Below are 18,703 nucleotides of genomic sequence, written 5' to 3' on the forward strand. Positions count from 1 at the left end.
GCAGCTCACCACTGCGCCACACGGACTTACCCGTTTACAGGCCACCTCAGGTTCATCACATGATCGATGTTGGTCAAAATTCCAGTTTCTAGCTCACATCAGCATGCTTGACTGACCATTCAGTCAGATGCAGGCACCCTGGTGAAGGTGTCTGGGTGCAAGTCAGGAACCTCAGAAAGATAAGTCTGCCATCTTATCCGCTCGGTCTGTGCCACCATTTAAAGAAGGTTTCATTGTTGGAGATTTCTAAATGTATACTGTTAATTCACTTTCGATTTGTATCTGTAATTGTGCTATTTACACAACTGTTATCCTGAGGAAGGCCGCAGATTTTAAACTTGGGGGCTGAAATGCACTGAAACCTGATGAGCACTGTTCATTGCCAGTCAAGATATGTCTTCACTAATGTACTACACCTCACCTGCAGTGCTCTGTGTGCAGTATGTTTCAACAATTGCTGGACTGTAATAGTATACCTTAACTATTGTTAAAGCTGCTACAGTTCAACTGAAAATAAGTGTTAGATAAATGTAGACAAATCTCCAATTATAATGCTGAATCTATTTGGCAATAGTCTTTCCCCTTTCTCGTTCCCCCTGGGATACAGGGTAACCCTACAGTTTCTGAACACCAACAATGTCAAACCTGATGACACCGCTGGGGGCCTCCCTGTGGGTTAGTCAATGATCAAACAATGATCTGAAAACAATAAGATTTCTCAAGAGACGCAAAGAAGACACTACTCATAGCTATATTAAAAACTCTGTATTTACAACACTGAAACAAGTTCTACAAACATTTACAGAAACTATATTTACTCTTAAGTAGGTAATATAAATAAACAGCTTAAAGCAATATCCCTCAAGATTAGAAATCATTGTGGCTGAAGGACGACACCTATATGGCCCTCAGCGGGTACAGCTGATCGTCAGCAAGAGCTTTTTCCTGGGGGCTAACTAGATCTCATGCTATGAGAGGACCTACATATATGTTGTTTAATACTTTTACACATAAGGCAACTATGACATTTCTCTGACAATTTCAAGATAAAACAGCAGGCAAAGTGTCATCTGTCAACAAATAAACATTTTGCATTGGACCAACACATTTTCACATTAAAGTATGAAGTTCACATCATGTTATGTGCTTACAGTGAACAAATGTGCACATTTAAAAGTATGAAGCATGTTAGAGTATCGAAAAGTTAAAACCCTGGGAATAATACATTATTATAGGACACTGCCAATGTGACAAATTGGGAATTCAAAACTCTGGCTCTGGTGTCCTAGAGTCCACCACCGGTTCGTTATAGGGTTAATCTCTCCTATAGCCGCAGACTGGATCACTCTGGCGATTTCTTGTGGAAGTACGTACAGATCTTCCTCATGGAGCCTGGGGTTGTCGTAACCTTAAAAAAATAAACACAAAAATAAATATTAAGGCTCGGTTGATGGAGTGCCAGAAAAGGAATTTTATAAAAGTGAACTCTTTAGTAATACAAGAGAGGCTTGGATTTCATTGCAGTGAAAATGATTCATTACCAAAACATACAAATAAATAACTTTTAAGTAGGAGGACAGCACAAATGTGTGCCAAGACAAGATTGGCAGTGACCAAGGATTACTTACTCTACAGGTCACTGAAGCCATCGTTTATAATAACTACTGGGTCATTAGCTGACCTCCATATACGTCTCGCCCACTTCCAGACCTTACCCAGGCCGCCCCACCTCCTACAACACAAGCCCCTAACACTGGAAGCTCACCAATGACAACTATGGGATCTGATCCTCAAATATGGTAACGTTGTTCCTGCCCAGGAAAGAGATTTAGATACATTCATTTTATGTAGTGTTGGAGGTTGAAAATGTATGTGGTGGAATGGCTAGGGAGGCTAGGGAAATTACGTGCTTAAATATCAAACTAATTAGTTGATAGTAGAGTTGATTATGGAAAGATATATGGATAACATTCCATGCAAGATAAGGAGCGAATATTCTAACCTGGAGCAAGGCTTTATCACAACCCAAAACTGTTAATGATATACCATTAGTTTAATATTCATAACTCTAACAGAGGATGTTAAATCGGAATAGAGCAAGAGTTTAACAGTTAGGCTATTCCAGTCAATAAGGTTTATTGCACCAGCCCTGATTTAAACATGCTCTTCCCACTAAACCAATTCCTGGTTCACAAAGCAAGTGGTAGCTGTGGAGTTTACATCTGAGCTGTGGAAGTCTATCTCAGGGGACAAACTGTCAAACTGCAGAACAAGATTTAGTGTAATATAAAATATTATGCAGACATCAAGGTAATTTTTAACTGTATCACTTAACATTACAACTAATATCTCCAGGTTAAATGTTTGCAAGGCCACATTTGAAATCTGTACAACAAGGACAAGTAGACCTTATGCTGAGGAGATGTTTGCTCGGTCCAGGTGGCTAAGAGACTTCTGTAGTTGTTCCTTAACAGCCCTGTGTTCAGCATTAGATACAGAGAGCAACAACCAACCAAACCAGTAGGGACTAAAGTCTTAGCAAAATTCGGTAAAGTTGTGACAGCATGTGCTCCTCCTCTTCTCAGAGACATCTCTTTTAGAGTTGGTTTTGCCGGCAGGTCAAAGGTCATAGATTAGCAGGAGGTTCTGGGGGTGGTGGGGTAATGCAGATTCATGTATTTGGCAACCGGCTTGTAACAAAGGACTCTGCTGCAAATAAACATGCATGAGTTAGTGCCACCATCCAATGTTTAATTTGAACTGGTGTTTTCTAGGGCTCGGCAGTGGCACTTATTTATTTTTTTAAACGATGGCACATTTTTATGACATTCCAGCACATGGAGGCACTGTCCCATCTATTTTTAAACAAAGAACATCAGCGAGATGTTTCATAATTCAATATATATTTAAAAAATAATAATAGCAGTATGCCCAGGTCATTTGTACAGCTTTGGGCAACATGGAACAGGGTTGCGGAATTCATACCGCCTGATGCATGAGACATGCTGTCTTTTGACATGGACTAGAAGATTTAATGTCTATTTTGGCCAGTGAACAACTAGACATTAAATTCTGGTAAAATAGTGCAGAAATACGGCACTCTGGTGATCACAGCCAATACATATGACTGTAAAAAAAATCCCATACATGCTGGAAGAGTGCGTAGGTCTGCAAATGACTAACAGCCCAATGGCTAAAAGCCCATAACAGGACTCTAGCCTGTGATTGGCTGGGGAGCCCTGAGGCCATGCCAGCTAAAACGTTGCTTCCTGTTGGGGACAATAGTTGGGTGTGGGCTCAGGGGCAAGCACTGAAGGGTGACTGCAGAAAGCTGCACAGACTTGCTCTTCCCCAGGTGCATGGAGAAGCTACATAGGCCGAGACAGAACTATGCAGTTGCAGCTTCAAGAGCGCACCTCCAGCACTTTCTGGTAAGAAGCTGGACCATGGTATTATTTTAGTTCCTAGGATATCTGCCATAATCTTTTTCTCCGCCACTTTCCCTATCCAAAGCATTGCGTGACTTGCCCTCGTGCTCCGTGGCTATGCTGCCTGCTTGCTTGCTATCTCCACCTGGTGCTTTAAGTGTCTCTTGTGCTTCTAACCTGGGCCTCAGGTACCTGTCCCTGGAGCCCCTCCCGCTCCTCTGATTCTCTGTGCTCCAGTATTTGTCCGCCCCTCTCTCCCGCTGGTTTCCAATGCCTGGCTTCTAAAGTCATCTCATGGCTCTTTTTCCATTTATTGAGGCCAATTTGCAATGTTGAAGTGCCTGCGGTCTGAGGTGGTGGTGGCTGGATGGAGCCATTAAAGCAAAGAACATATTCTGTACAAAACATCGCTGAAAGCATAACCCAGAAAAACATTCGCTGAAGGATCTCTCTAGAAAATGAATACTTATATGCTATTTTTTCCTGCTGTCATCATTTGTAGAATAAAATAAATTATTCATTTCTAACTGCTGGTCTTCTGGTGAAGCAAGAAACACTTTTATGTATTTATTTATTCAAATATTTTATTGAGCGCAAACATTATTACCTTGCTTACTTTAGACTTGCAGTACCAAAAGAAAAGCAGATTGCAAACATGCTATCCTTGTTAGCACCTTCAAAGTCTGCCCATATATTTTAGGACCATTTCCTGTACCCCAATATTAATTGCTCTGAGTTTTACTCTCCCTTCTTGGTTTTAATTTGTTTATCCCCCACACCAGTGGTTCCCAACCTTTTGACTTCTGTGGACCCCCACTTTCTGATTACTGGAACCCGAGGACCCCCACTGAATCATTAATGGAACCCGGGGACCCCCAGTGAGTCATTACTGAAAGCTGGGGACCTAATCTGTTAGTATTATTTAATTTCTAAGCAGTCGCGGACCCCCAGGTGTCCCCGGATCACAGGCTGGGAACCACTGCCCTACACATAGCTTGTTGCAGTTTCTAATGTTTTGCAACAATTAACCAAACTATACAGTTATTCTCTTTTCAGTATTTCAGTACCACTAATATTTTCAGAGATCCACTCCATCCGATGTGAAGGGCAGCTGCTGAGAAAATTTCAAGAAATGCTAAGCCCAGGTATCGAACACTTGGCCTCAATGAACACCATTGGGGACATTAAAAGCCTTGTAATAAATGATAGCAATAACGGATTCACTAAAAAATTAGCAACAAATTCAAGAGTATTAAGTGTTCCTTAAAGGCACGGACCTAGCAATTGTTATATATGTATCCACAATTTCACAAACATTGCTGAAAACAGAGTAAAGTGATTTAAAAATAATAAATAAAAAAAAAAAAAAAATCTGCCATTTTTGGTATATGTAGATCAAAGGTTTGAGTCTTACCCAAAGCCTTTACCGAAGCAAATGTTCATTTCCTGCCTAAATGAACAGCAGAATGGGAATGTACTGCTAGAAAGCTGATGAACTAGTGCTTTGAATCTGTGCCTTCTACTCCTGTGCCCTGGTGATGCACATATTTATGATCCAATTCGTTAGTGGATCACTGCTTTTGCTACTCTTTCTGTGAAAGAGTGCGCAGAACGAGGTGCTGCTTTCTGGAAAAGCATCCCCCCCCCCCCCCCCCAAGAAAAACAACAAACATTTTGTCAGCTAAGAGATCAAACACACCCAGAGTTCAATGCTGCATGAGCAACCGTGACCCCTCAGTGTCACACAGCATTCCAAAACTCTCATCTTTCTTTACCTTAAATAAATATGGCTTTCTAGGAGGGTATTTGTATAAATACATCCTTATTCAAGGTAGAGGAAGCTTGCTGGTCTCTAGCCCAGTATTTACCAAAACGCTACCCATACAGAGGATGTGACATGATGATGCTAGGCAGCTGCCTGTGGTACAACACAGACAGCAGAGGCAAGTTGCTGCTAGAAGCATCAGTCACTGTCATTAGGTCCCCACTGCCAGGCTAAAAATATGTAAGTTTCCTAGGCCTGCCAACTATTTCTGCATAGTTAACAGCAGGAGAGGCATTTCATGGCTGATGAAGAGTCAGTATAATTTAGGCTTTGTAGGATATGTGACAGCTTATACCCATGCTGTGGCTCATAGGCAACAAGCCTGTCAGTAAGTCTTGTGATTGCTCTATAAGCAGAGCCATCTCATACTGCTGGATAAAACAGCAATAGACAATAGGCAGAGTAAGATGTGGGCAAATACTGTTTACAGATTGAATGAGACGAGGGAACTGCAGCTCCAGCGGTCTGCACCAAACAACTTGAGAAACAAGTTTTTACATCTGGAGATTCTAATGATGAGTTCTAAGAACATGTATAGTGTAGCAACACTCCTAGCACCGACGGACCCAAAGCTTTTGATGTAGCTAGGCCCATGGCAGTAGTCTGCAATGACAGGGAGGTGTGCCCCCACCCCGTTTTTAGGGTCGAGCCTGCGTTGCATACGCTCGCGCATGCGTATCGCAGCAAGACTCTTTTGTATTTAGAAAAGGGCTCGGAGCCCCGTCAACTTCACGTCAGTGTTTTTTATTGGTTCGTGGGCTTGCCTAATAAAATCTGCTTGCTTTCATTAGTCGAAGGCACGCATACGTCATGCCTTTTCCAGTGGCTAGCCCTCCTCGAGCGCAGCGACCAAGTACAGAAAACATGCGAGGCTCGCTGTTTTCCATCGGGCTCGTGGACTTCTTTTTCTCTAATTTACGAGCGCGATCTCGCTTGGCAGAAGTCGAGCGCTTTACATAGTTGATTTCACTTTTTCGGGTTATGTACATAAATGCACTTTTGCCCGATAGGTGAAAAGTCGGGTTAGGAGTTTACAACGCAATCAGCTCTAACATGAGCAAACGCGAGACCCGTTGCATTGTAAATGCTTGTCTTTCTTGCATCTTCATCACGAAGGGCAGCCTACATTCTTCAGCATTCTTTGTGCAACAATCTAATGTAATTCCCTGTTCCCGGGAATCACCTGGAAGGTGGGATTAGCTAACGGAGTAGGCCTATTACATAAAGTGTGCAGAATGTGTGCCTTCAGGGAGTGACTTTACAGGCTCAACATGACTGTAGGGTGTGCGTTTGTGCTTTGCTGCAAGGTGGAGTCTTTCTACAGGGAGTGTTTCTGTCCACAGGTGTGTGTGTTTATTTAGTTACAGGGTGTCTGTGGAAGCGAGGCGTGACTGTGGAAGTGGATGTATGTCTGCGCCAGGAGGGGTGTGTCTGTGCTGGAGGAAAGGGGGAGAATTAACTAGAAAGGAAACAGAAAGAGTAAAGATATCCGAGATGAGAGCATGTAAACATTAATGTTTCTGTGTCAGCATATATAAACAAGTATTGGCCTAGCCAATAGGTCTTGGCTTTGGGACCTAATAAGTATTTAGCCATGGAGCACATTAAACAATTATCAGAGATAAACTGTGTTTGTGCATTCCTTCATACACTTGCATTAGACTGTAATGCTCAGAACATCCCCTAGAGGGCACCACAATAAAAATAGCATTTGGAAGAAACATGGTCATGTAACCATATAGCCAGCCCCTAGAGGTCATAACCACACGAAGAGAAGAGCAGAGAGCATTGCAGTGTAACCATATATTCATCCCCTCGAGGGCATAGTTCATCACACATTTTCATGCTTAGCAGGCCTGCTAGAATATTATTACAAACAAGGCCCTTGGAACTCAAACTACTCCTAGCTGTAAAGCAAAAGCTCCAGCCACGAGAGAGGTTAAAAAGACATTAAACAGAGAGGTTATGATTTTACCCCCGCTCCCCCCACCCACAACCTAGTGTGGTCATGTAAAGCGAATCAATCTTCCGGTCGAGTTTGCGTTATATAAAACTGCATTATAAAATTAAATAAATAAAAAAAGAATTTCCCTCCAGCTTGCAGCCTTTGTCTGGTGCAGCCACGCAAAAAAACAGCGAGATGCCACAGGAAGAAACAACATACCCCCTGATTGCAAAGAGAGGCAAAAGAAGAAAAAAAATGAGTGCGCCGTCACGATGGTATATGGCCTATTGTGCAATAATCCATGTAACAGGGTCAGTCTCAAAAGGCGGAAACAAAACCGCCTCAAGGCGGGACAATCCTAAAGTATTTACCTAACAAACCAATGGCATTTTGAAAAGCAGGCCAGTGAACTCATGAAAGTGATGGGCCTGTGATGAGTCTGTTGAAAGCCCACAGAGGTAGATCACAGCATGTCAAGTCCCAGTGCATGGCCGCTGCCTAAGCTTGACCTAATGATGTACAGCGTACAGGGCTCGAAAAATCTACTCTACTTGCCCACTTACTATTGCCAATGAGTTTTTATCAGGTCAAGCTATTTTTGGGACCTACTTGTCGTTCTGGGGAGTGAACCTGAGCAGGAAAGAAAAAGGTGTGCTGTTCATTCAGAAAACGAATGAGCAATAAAGATGCCTTTAAAACTTGTTTTATCTTGACACACTTATTGTCTGTTCAAGGACAGAGGTCAAATGTCAGTTTGTCTTTTTACTATATTCTGCTTATCCTATCCTGAGAAATGGCATTTACTTTTTTTTTTCTTACTACAGTTAGATGATTTTGTAAAGTGAGCTGCCTGACAATCACTGTGAAACAAAGGACTGCAGGATGGCAGTTTTTTTCCCCTAACACAACATTCAAATAGCTTCTAAATCCACAGTACAGATATTTCAAAATATATCAGGAATTACAAATGCACTTTTTTTGGAAATCAGAAGTGTGATGCAAAGATTTAAACAGGAGCAAAACAAATCAGAACACTTTAATTGGCAGTTTCCAAATGGCAAATAGTTGCAGAAACTCGATTTCCAAACATAACTGTTTGTACACTGTATAGTTTTAGCAGTAAAACTTCATGCCACTTGGAAAGTGTGAGGCTATCTCAATGTAAACTGTGCTGATTGGAAATGACAGTAGGATACCACTTCATGCTTTAGTTATACATGCATTAAAAGTGCTAGTTTTTGAACCATGATTAGAGAAAAATTCTTGCCCCGCTCCGGTGACAATGCTGTTAATGAACTGAGAGCAGGGTCACTGGAATTATGCAGCAGGAGAGGTCTAAACTATGCAGCAGGGTTGGGTAAATTATGCGCCAAGAAAAGGCAAATCATGCAGCATAATGAAACACATTTTGCAATAATATCACTTCATTATTTTGACATTTTTAAACTTGGCAACTATCCCTGGGCATTGGGTGCATCTCATTAGTACCAATTTAACAACCAAATATAGCAATAAGCAACAGAAAGGTGACCAGTACAGCTTTGCAAAGGGCCTTTCAGTGAGCAGCCCCACGTGTTGTCACATACTTAGTAACTTTTGAATGGTTTGAACTAGAAACACATAAAAAACGAAGATTAGTTATGTGAAACTGTTTACTGATAAATTGAAAATTTAAAGTAAAAGAAAAGTCCGGTTAGGAGGTTACAATGCTAATAGCTCTAACTCGAGCAAACGCAAGACCCATTGCATTGCAAATGCTTGTTCTGACTTACTGAGGCCTGTAGTAGGTGAAGCAAGTGGATGTGTTAACAGGAATGTAGATTCCTGTAGTATTTTGTCCTTTGGACTAGTAGATTGATAAACATATTTCACACTCCTGATGGAAGATTCCAAATTGTCATATCTGCCGGAGTGTGATGGTTAGTAAGTAGGGTCGGTACTAGCATTTGCCAACACTGGCATGAACAGTGGATAATGCAAGTTGCAGTATTTTTCCGAGGCATATATTGGGCTCTGGCACTTTTCTTTCACAAATTAAGCATTGCCTGTTGTGGACCACCATGTCCAAATTACAACATTAAAGCTCCCGCAAGGCCACCCCAAAAGAGCATGTACACACAACAAAAACCCCTTAAGACACTCTTCCTAAGTGACACCATTCCAGGAATCCCTCCTTATGACAACCCCATGGCAGCTTCCTGCAAGTTCTTCTTAAAGATAGACCGTGACCCACTCTAAATGTTCATCTTGCAGCAGGGGGGTGGGGTATCTTTATTAAGCAAAGGTGTGAACCTTCAATTGATCCTGGGGGTTGAGTGGGCAGGCAGTGATTAAAATCCACGCCAAACTTTCCGCCAGAGAAAGATACATTTGTTTTAAAAAAAAAAAAAAAAAAAAAAACACTAATATTGTAGTAGAAGCAGATCCCCTAGTTTCATTATGGTCTTGTGTTTCTTCAAATCACATGGAAGTAGCTCTTCTAGCTCTGTTAAGATGTTTGAATTCTGGAACTCGAAACTTAGAAAGAAAAAAAAAAAAAAGTGGCCTGATAAATTAATACACTTCTCATGATGCAAATGTTAGTTGCGTCTCTTTAGTGCTGTTCCTGCAACACGAAAGTTCAGACTCACTGTGACGTACACCTGGTGTTAGGTGTATTCATCCCACTTCTTCCAAATAAAAAGAAAGACTAACCTCTTGTGCACTGGTTAGATCAGGGACTGATGGTGCGGATGTCCAGGGCTTAGTCCATCCTACACCTCAACCTGCGTACTCGCAGGTACAAGTTTGCTGCACCACTACCTGGAGCATCCCTCCTCGTGTGACGGGACCAGGGCCTCCCACACTGGAGGCACTGGAAACTCACGCTCTACCAGACAGTACAACAAACGGTCTCTTAACCAACTCCCCCAGAAGACGGACTGTATGTGCAAAACTGACCATCTAACTCCTTTCGTGTTTACTCCATGTTAAATGGCGGTCACCAGTACAACTGGAGCCCCCCTCGGATCCTTGTGCAAGACAGCCACAGTTTCACGTACAAAGCCAACTCTCTACCAGTCGTTCAGATCAGAGCCCAAAAAGCACATCTTGCTTGGCTAGGGTTAAGAAGCGCTTTACAAAGGCCACATCTAAGCTGCTAAGCACAGTTGTCATGCACACCCTGCTAATGCTAACTTGCCATATGCCCTGGGTTGTAACCAAACAAGCACCCTACGCACAGTGACTGTACATATAGTTCAACACTCGACCTACATATCCACCACAAAGCAGGAGTCCCCAGTGGAGATCTGGCAGGTCAAAACGGATGACCGAGTTACAGAATATCCAAAGAAGATACATTAACATAAAATGAATCTAAATCATGTTAATTCTCTGTAGTTACTCTAAACATCTTGCATGGACCCAGCTGCTTGGACTTATGTTCAAAATCCCCACCTGATAGTATGCTTGGCACTCCACAGGAGCTGAAGAGCACAGGGGCGGTGCTGGACAAAACACACAATAAGTAAACCCCCCTGTGAAACTTCAAATACTTTGGGCGCAGCCAGCCAACTTTAACTACACAAGCAGGATAAAGCAAATAGGATCCTCTAGGAGAACTTTTGTCAGCACAGCCACATTAGTGAAGATCCAGCCAATTCACAGCACAGACGTAATATAGTTTAGAGAAAGCCAAGCCAATAGAAGCATTTCCCTGCAATGGAACCGGAATCAAACACCTCTCAAATGCACAAAAAAAAACACAAAAGGGATTGGAACAACTATGCAATTACAAAAAAAATCGTAAACAATGTAAATAATGCGCAAGTGAAAAATCTGCGAGGGGTCCAGGCGATATTGCATTGTAAGATTAGTCTGTACAGGCATCATTTCAGATACGGACACCTCATGGGCACCGTTGTTAACAGTAGTGACAATGTTCTAAAAATAAATACAAGTTTACACACACACAGACTTTTCTCCCTCTCTCACCCCCCATTCATTTGGCTTTCATGGAACTTAATACATCAAGGTCAGAGTCGCTGTGCCTTTCAACTCTGAAGTACTCTCTACCAATTACAATTCTTAGATGCATTACTCTGCTAGCCTACTAATGTACATAGTTACAAGCCTGCGACTGAGGCTTAATCGCGATACGGATCCTAAGACTGCCCTTGATGGACTGGCATTCTTTGAAAGATTGTTATTCTGCACACACTCCCTGAAAGCAGACACCTGGCCTTACAGGAGCTCCATGCCTAAAATATGATTTGCTTGAGAGTGACTTGTGTCTAAAAAACATACATGTGTGTATAATGTCACAAGATATAGCAATAGTTCTACCCAGATCTTACTCTTTCATTACAGATTCCTACATTTGGGGACATGAACATTTTAACAAGGTGCTACGCGTAATGCTACAATTACTATCCGTATTGCATAACATTTCTGTGGCTGTTACTTTGGCTCCACTTTGAAGTAGCTGTGAAAAAAAATGCAAGAAAAACGGTTTTAAAGTTACCGTGTGAGAAAATGGGACATCAGTTTTCAACGCTAATGAGCATTCACAAGGGTATACTCCCACTCTCCGGAGAAATATTAAGCCAGGGCCTCAAAGCAGTAAAGTGGGAAACTGCAAAGTGTAGGTATCCCAATAATTGGGTGGTACATGAAATCATGTGCAAGGAACCAGCTACTACTAGGATCAAAGGAGTACTATTAGATGGACTAGTCTCGTCTATACCAGTGGTACCACCAGGCACTACCACAGTCTGTATTTATGCTGTCAAGTACAAACATTAAGACATGTACATTGCAGAGTGTACAACGTGCAAGTCACCATCCTTGTCCATGGGTGGGAGGTACTTGGGGGGGGGGGGGGGTTTGAGACAGCTGGCTTATTCCAAATTAAGCGCAGTGCGTACACAAACGAAAGGAGCATCTTGCAATTACTGGGTCAAACGTATTCAATATACATGTGTAATGCTGGCATATATTTCTACAGTGATTGTCCACAAAATGAAACGTGCAGGTCTGAGTTACTAGTGGATGCGGTGGGACTGTAAAGTGGTGGTGTGCTACTGGGGCAGGATAGTGGGTCAGATGGAGACTAGCTAAAAACACAAACTTTGCATGTCACATTTGATGCCACTGAAAAATAATGCTCGCTCTACCATCTAACTTTGGACTTGGAACTTCTTCAGATGAAGGGCAGACCTGTTCCACTACATAAACCCTAGCTTAATAAGATAAAAAAGTAGGTTGGCGGCTGACAAGGTCCTCTTTGCTGCCACTACGAGGGTCTGCCCTGTTCCTAGCTCATACGTGTGGTTGAACTGAACATGGATGTGTCTTCCACTTCGCATGAAAACATTTAACTTGAATACGGACTCATCATGGGTAGTAGTTTGTAATTCTTCTTCATGTACGCTGTCCAGTAATGCAAAAAACTCGGGCATTAAGAAGAGACAAGAAAAAAAAGCCAAGCAAGACAATCAAATATATAGATTTCTTCTGTAATTGTGCAAAAAAAAAAAAAAAAAATAAAAAAAAAAAAAAAAAAGAAAGCCGAAGGACACCATGGTGAGATTTCCATTTTAAAAAATGGCAAGTTTCTCTGTCCAAAGGCGACTTATTAAAGCAAACCACAAGGGTAGAAGAGTTTAAAGTGGCTCCATCGTTGTGATAATAACCAACGCTATTATTATGAATAATAGACATTATTTATCTGTGCCACTGATACAAGGGATCAGTTTTCAGCAAGGTCCTAGTATTCAACAGTTCCATTCACACCTTGATTCATCTACAAGTCTAGACCAAACCTAAACACACCCAGAAACCCCCAATGTGGGAAGAGTGGTCTACTTACAGGTACAGGCGACGACGCTGCACTCCTCACCAGCTGCCTCTTTGGAATAGGCGTTGTTGCGGGTGGAGGGCTGGCGCAGCCACCAGGGCTGTATGTCTTGTCCACCTTTAGTTTCTCTCCCAGAGCAGAGAGCCAGTTCCTTCCATCAGGGGAGCTGTTCTCCTTTCCTTCTAGCCCAGTCCTCTCACAGTGCAGCCTAAAAGGTGGAGGAGACTGTGTACTAAACTCCATCATGGGAAGAGGGCTTCCAGGTGGAGACCCCACCTTTCTGCTTTGCCCCAGAACATCACCTCCTTTGCTTAGCTGTGCAAGGTCCAAGCAGGCCTCCCCACTGCCCTGTTCTACACCCTCCTCCAGAGAGCACAAGTCCAGCTTTAGTCTTTTCGCTGCAGGATCCAACTCCGTCACACAGCTGCAGTGTTGGAGACAGTCTTTCTCTGAGTGTTTTTCACTGTTGGTTTCCAGCCTTCTCTTTACTCTCTTTTCAGACTGTGACAGAGGGTTAGGGGTGGAAAGATCTTGCACTTCCACTGGTTCGAGGACCTTCCTTGGAGAAAGGGTCTTGGCTTCTTGTGCTGGTGTTTTGGAAGAGCCTGGTGTTCGGGTGACCCAGTTCTTAATGGACATCTTTGAGGTGGATATGGGTTTCGGCGAACCAATAGCATCTTGAGGTTTCTGCCTGGCTGGGGTACGGGATTTGACAGCGAGAGTTTTGGTTGACGACGTTGGCGTGTTAGTAGGTAGAGGGAGGTCCCCGGAGTAACTCGGAGCACAAGCACCTGGCTGAGGTGAAGAGATGAAGGAGTTGCTCTCCCGCCTTGGAGTTTTGTCAGGAGTTCGGTGTTTTTCTGCAGAGGACACAACAGTTCATTAATAGCGGAGACGGGTCGATAGAAAGGACAAATAATCTACAATGTGGTCTACTGTACAATAGGGTGAAAAACATTACCAACAAAAATCTATTGCACACAAATTTTGATGGCATGTATGAGTCTCAGGATGTGTCCATTTGCTTACCTGCTGCAACACTGTCAGTAGAGTCACAAAAGGATAGAGAAATAACGGATACTTGAGCATTGTAGAAGCTATACTTATGGACAAAGTAAAACTTTATTAATTTACACCGCTTTACATACCTGCACAGGTTATGTAGTGCACTATATATATGTGTGTATATATATATATATATATATACACACACACACATACATACATACATATACACACACACACACAATCAGTTCCATTATGCATAACCCGCAAAAAAGTATGAACGAAGGAAGTAACTTTTTGTTAATTTGGTACTCTTTTGCCTGGGAAATCAATTTCCCCATGTATAAGTCTTAGTGCACAAATCCTGTAAGGACTGAATTGATTGGTGCACATATACCCAGGGCCACTGGAATTATGCGTCAAGAGAGGGCAAAATTATGAGGCATGAAAGGGCGAAATTATACAGCAGGATTGAGTAAATTATACGGCAAGAAAAGGCATATTATGCAGCATAACGCAACACTTTTGCAATAGTATTACTTATTTATTTCAGCATTTTTAAACTTGGTATCACTTTCTGGACTTCGGTTTCACCTTATTAGCACCAATTTAATACCCAAATATAGCTATAAGAAACAGAAAGGTGGACAGTCCAGATTTGCAAAGGGCCTTTCACTGCGCAGCAACACCTGTTGCTGCATTTTTAGTATCTTTAGAACCGTTTGAGCTAGGAACAATATTATTTTTTGTTAAAATTTGCAGATAATGCGGCAGATGATGGATTATGTGGCAAATCTGCAATTATTTCAAAATTGCTGCGGCAGCACAATCGCATAATTCCAGTGGCCCTGTTTATATCCTATTTATGCAGCTGTTCAGGTGTAAACTAGGTGCTTTGAAAACTGTTTCAGACATTTCAAAACCTGAATCTCCTCAAAAACTATGGTGGTATACATTTGCCCCTATTAAGCATTGCCGGTCCTTGGTTGCCTGTTGACACTCCCCATTTTAAGTAAGACGCAAGTAGTTACGCGCAGGATGCATCCAGTCTCAACGCTCATGCGCAACCATATGATGATCATGTACACTATACAGCTGTGAACAGCTGAGACCTATGCTATGCATTTGTGGCCTACACTGTGCGCAGGTGGCTCGGGCAGGCCTTGCTTCTGGCAATCAGGCCTATGTAAGCATACGTAGCAAACAACTATTTCCAGGTCAAATATGTTATCCGCCCAGCCAAAGGCTTTGTGAATTAAGCCCAAAATTCCTCAGCTTGGCGTCTGCCAGATGCCCGCCTTTAATCGTAACCATGCAATGTGCCAACATGCACTGCTGTAGTTTTGGTGAATCCATTTTTTTTTTTTTAACTCTTAACTAGAATTTTTTCTGTAAACTATTGAGTCCCCGCAGGATCCTGGTAATAAACGCAAATGCTGTAGTGACAGCAATGCACTTACTGCTCGTCTCTCAAAAAGAAGACTTTATGACCCACGAACACACGGCTATGTGAAAATAAGCAATAGGAGAGCTTAACTTGCTGCTGTAAATCTTCCGCGAAATAGCCCTTGTGCCAACAACTGGTTAATAAATAATTCTCCAACTGCAGGAGCTGTTATTTATAGACAGGCCTGGGAAGCCCAGGTGAGTGAGGAATTAAACAGTGCTTATTCCAACTTCATAAATACCTACTTTTGCTCCAGAAGGCTGCTGTTATCTACCGCCCAGGCAGGAAAGGCAATAAAAAGGTACACCACCTGCTTTAAAAAAAAGCTGATCTCTCAGTCCAGTTTCTATAAACAAGCTAGTTTCCATCACACTGCGGCGCTCTCTAGTTAAGTGTGATGCGTCATACGGGTCTGGCTGAGACGTCATCGTTATCCTGGTGTGCGGACCCGCATGGCGTCCCTGGAGCACGGCCACGGGGATTACCAGATGCTGCGGCTGTGCCAGTTTCTGCATAAGTATGGATTTTCGTACTGGACACGTAATCCATGACTTCCTGCATAAATTGTAGTTTTTTTTTTTTTTTATATTATTCTAGCTCAAATGGAACAAACATGACTAAAAACGCTGCCACACCTCGCCTCGCTGTGGCAGGCCCATCGATAAGGTTAACAGATTATCTCTCAGCTGCTGATTACTGTTTTTAGGAATTAAACTGATACTAACGAGGTGAAACCTTGGACCAATGTTAACGTGAAAAAAGGGCAAAGTAATGACGTGATACTGCCACAAAATATTCAGAATGTAGGCAACGCCGTCACGTAATGTGATTTCCCCTCTTCCCCCCAGTCTCAGAGCTGCAGTGGCCAGCCAATGGGGCGGCTGTGATGGACCGACGAGTGCCAGCATCCAATGAGAAGCAAGCGGCCTTCGGGTACAACGGAGCAGAAGACACTGAAGGAGGAAGCCCTCATACGATCATGCACGCTCACAGCTGCTAAACCCAAACGACAGCAAAAACTGCCCCCATTTTAGTTTACTACCTGCATCTGCCGAGTTATCAGTGGAAGATGCTCACCAGCAGAACAGGGGTTCACAACCCTAAGCAGAACTGGTATTTGCTGTTTTATCTTTCTGGATTGGTTTCGAGTTTTATGCAAACAGAATCCAGCTCAAATACATTACGATTACTTATTACAATTGTATAAAAACAGGCACTAGTAAAAAGTGCACCAGATGACATTATAAAATTATTGTATACCTATTTAAAAGAAAGAAAAAAAACCACATTACACACGACAGACCACGAGTCCTTCTGAGGACCACGAATCTCCAAGATCAGGGACTCCCAGAATGTGGAGAGAAGCTTTGAGGCCCACATTGGTGTCCAGTTGCACTAGCCACACGCTTCCTCAATACTGCAGAGTTCGTTCTGAACATACATTGCCCAAGTGCAAACCTATGAAGCCAGAAGCACTGTTTGAAATTAGACCTCTGGAAGCTCCCAAGAAACAATGGCAGATCTTGAACAATGCGGATGAAACAGAACAGAGCTGCCTTGTTGTGGCCCAACAATGGCACAAATAGGAAATATTGCATCATAGAGAGATTTGTTTATACAAACTTAATCAAGATAAAGCGGCAGCTCAACGACTCTAGAGTAGAGAAAAGGGGAGCGTGCAGCAATCTGCAGAGCATAAGATGATGTTGGCTACCACTTTAAGAGGTAAACTCATGTTTCCGATTATGCAACCATTATCTCAATTGTGTCTTTACTCAACCAAAACCAGAGCCGATCCAACATTTATGTTTAACTTCAGAAGGGACTCCAGCAAGGCAGAGCGTCTCGCTCTTGAAATTAAGGCATAAACTGGCACACCACCAGCACAATGATGGTGTCAAAGGCAATAGGTGCGATTTCAGTCCTACTACACATATAACATTAACCACCACCAAGGTGAATAACAATTCGGCCTGCGAAAGGCAAGCTGTGCTGGCGATATCCTGACTCAGCGACACCTGCCGAGTCATAACTGATAAAAAGAAGAAAATCAATGTAAGAGTAATTCTCCCGCCGTCATCCTTGGCAGACAGTTCAAGTAACAATGGGGAAGGTAAGACGTGGATATGATAGAATCTTAATGTTACAGGTCAGAGAAAACCCTCCCACCCAACAAAGTGGAGCTATGCATGCACACTACAGCACCCAAAACCATGACCTGAAGAAATCAAAGACCCCAATATACTACATCTCACCTGCAGGGTGACCATTTCAAGAGCTTTCTAAAAGGGAGAAGTTTGGAGACCAGATGAAAGTCAGAAAGTGTCTGTGTTCAGATTCGGTATCTTTCCTTCAATCACTATTACGTTCTATGTAAAATGCTATAGCATGCCGTGCACTTGATTGGTGGTTCGCCTAGAGACCGCATAATTAGCAGCAGTGTTGAATTCTGCATGGTTTAAATGTGAGTTTCCTGTACTACGACTTGAGTGTTGGCAAAAAAAAAACAAAAAAAAACACAATGGTGAAAATTTGCACTGACCTCTAACAGACATTTCCATGTTAAAAGTTGCGCAACAGGCAATGGAGTGGTCTACAACTCTAGAACAGCTGTTGCACAAACGCCTTGTTCAGTGTCACCAACATAGTGCGCTCACCAAGCCGTAGCCTTTTCTACACCTGCCTAGGTCTCCTCGCAGTACAACGTAACAATGTTCCAGCCCAACTTCCGTACACAGGTCCACGTCTTCCTTTCAGCGTCACCGCCCCTACTCTACATGTTCTGACGCACTACTCGGAGAGCTGGTGTGCTTACCAACACACACAACCTGGCTAGGTCGCCTGACTTCCCAGCATGCAATGCACCTGAAGGCACAAATGAGGCCCTGGTCATCTGTGATTAAGATGGTCAAGACCTGAGTAAAATAGTCTTTCCAGATAATGCAGCTACCCATGTGGAGGTCAGCCTCAGCCTCTAGTGCAATGCAGATACCTTGTGAAAAAATATAAGTTTGAAACGAAATTAAAGAACGCATGTTCAACAGTTCCTCATCTCATTCTATGGGATCTTTAGAAGAACCACAATTTACCTGCTGTCCTGGAATTGGGGACAAAGTATACGGGGATTACCTGAAACATGTATTCACATTTTATCAAGTCACTGTCAAACCCATATATTCTCACAACTCTGATGTAGCAGTTTAAACTGCAGAAA

At 42.6% G+C, this 18,703-nt stretch overlaps 1 protein-coding gene across 1 annotated transcript in view; it reads right to left on the bottom strand.

The window, feature by feature from the left end:
- Positions 1-754: 754 nt before the first annotated feature.
- The window catches only part of DTL (denticleless E3 ubiquitin protein ligase homolog), a 69,365-nt gene continuing 51,416 nt past the window's right edge, over positions 755-18,703 (bottom strand). Inside the window, exons 14-15 of the mRNA XM_069233930.1 lie at positions 13,050-13,897; positions 755-1,408 (exon numbers count right to left, since the gene is read on the bottom strand). Of these exons, the coding sequence (XP_069090031.1) occupies positions 1,343-1,408; positions 13,050-13,897 (914 nt within the window). The 3' untranslated portion in view covers positions 755-1,342. The remainder of the gene's footprint in view (positions 1,409-13,049; positions 13,898-18,703) is intronic.

Source organism: Pleurodeles waltl, chromosome 5 (genome assembly GCF_031143425.1).
Source record: "Pleurodeles waltl isolate 20211129_DDA chromosome 5, aPleWal1.hap1.20221129, whole genome shotgun sequence".
Taxonomy (NCBI): Eukaryota; Metazoa; Chordata; class Amphibia; order Caudata; family Salamandridae; genus Pleurodeles; species Pleurodeles waltl.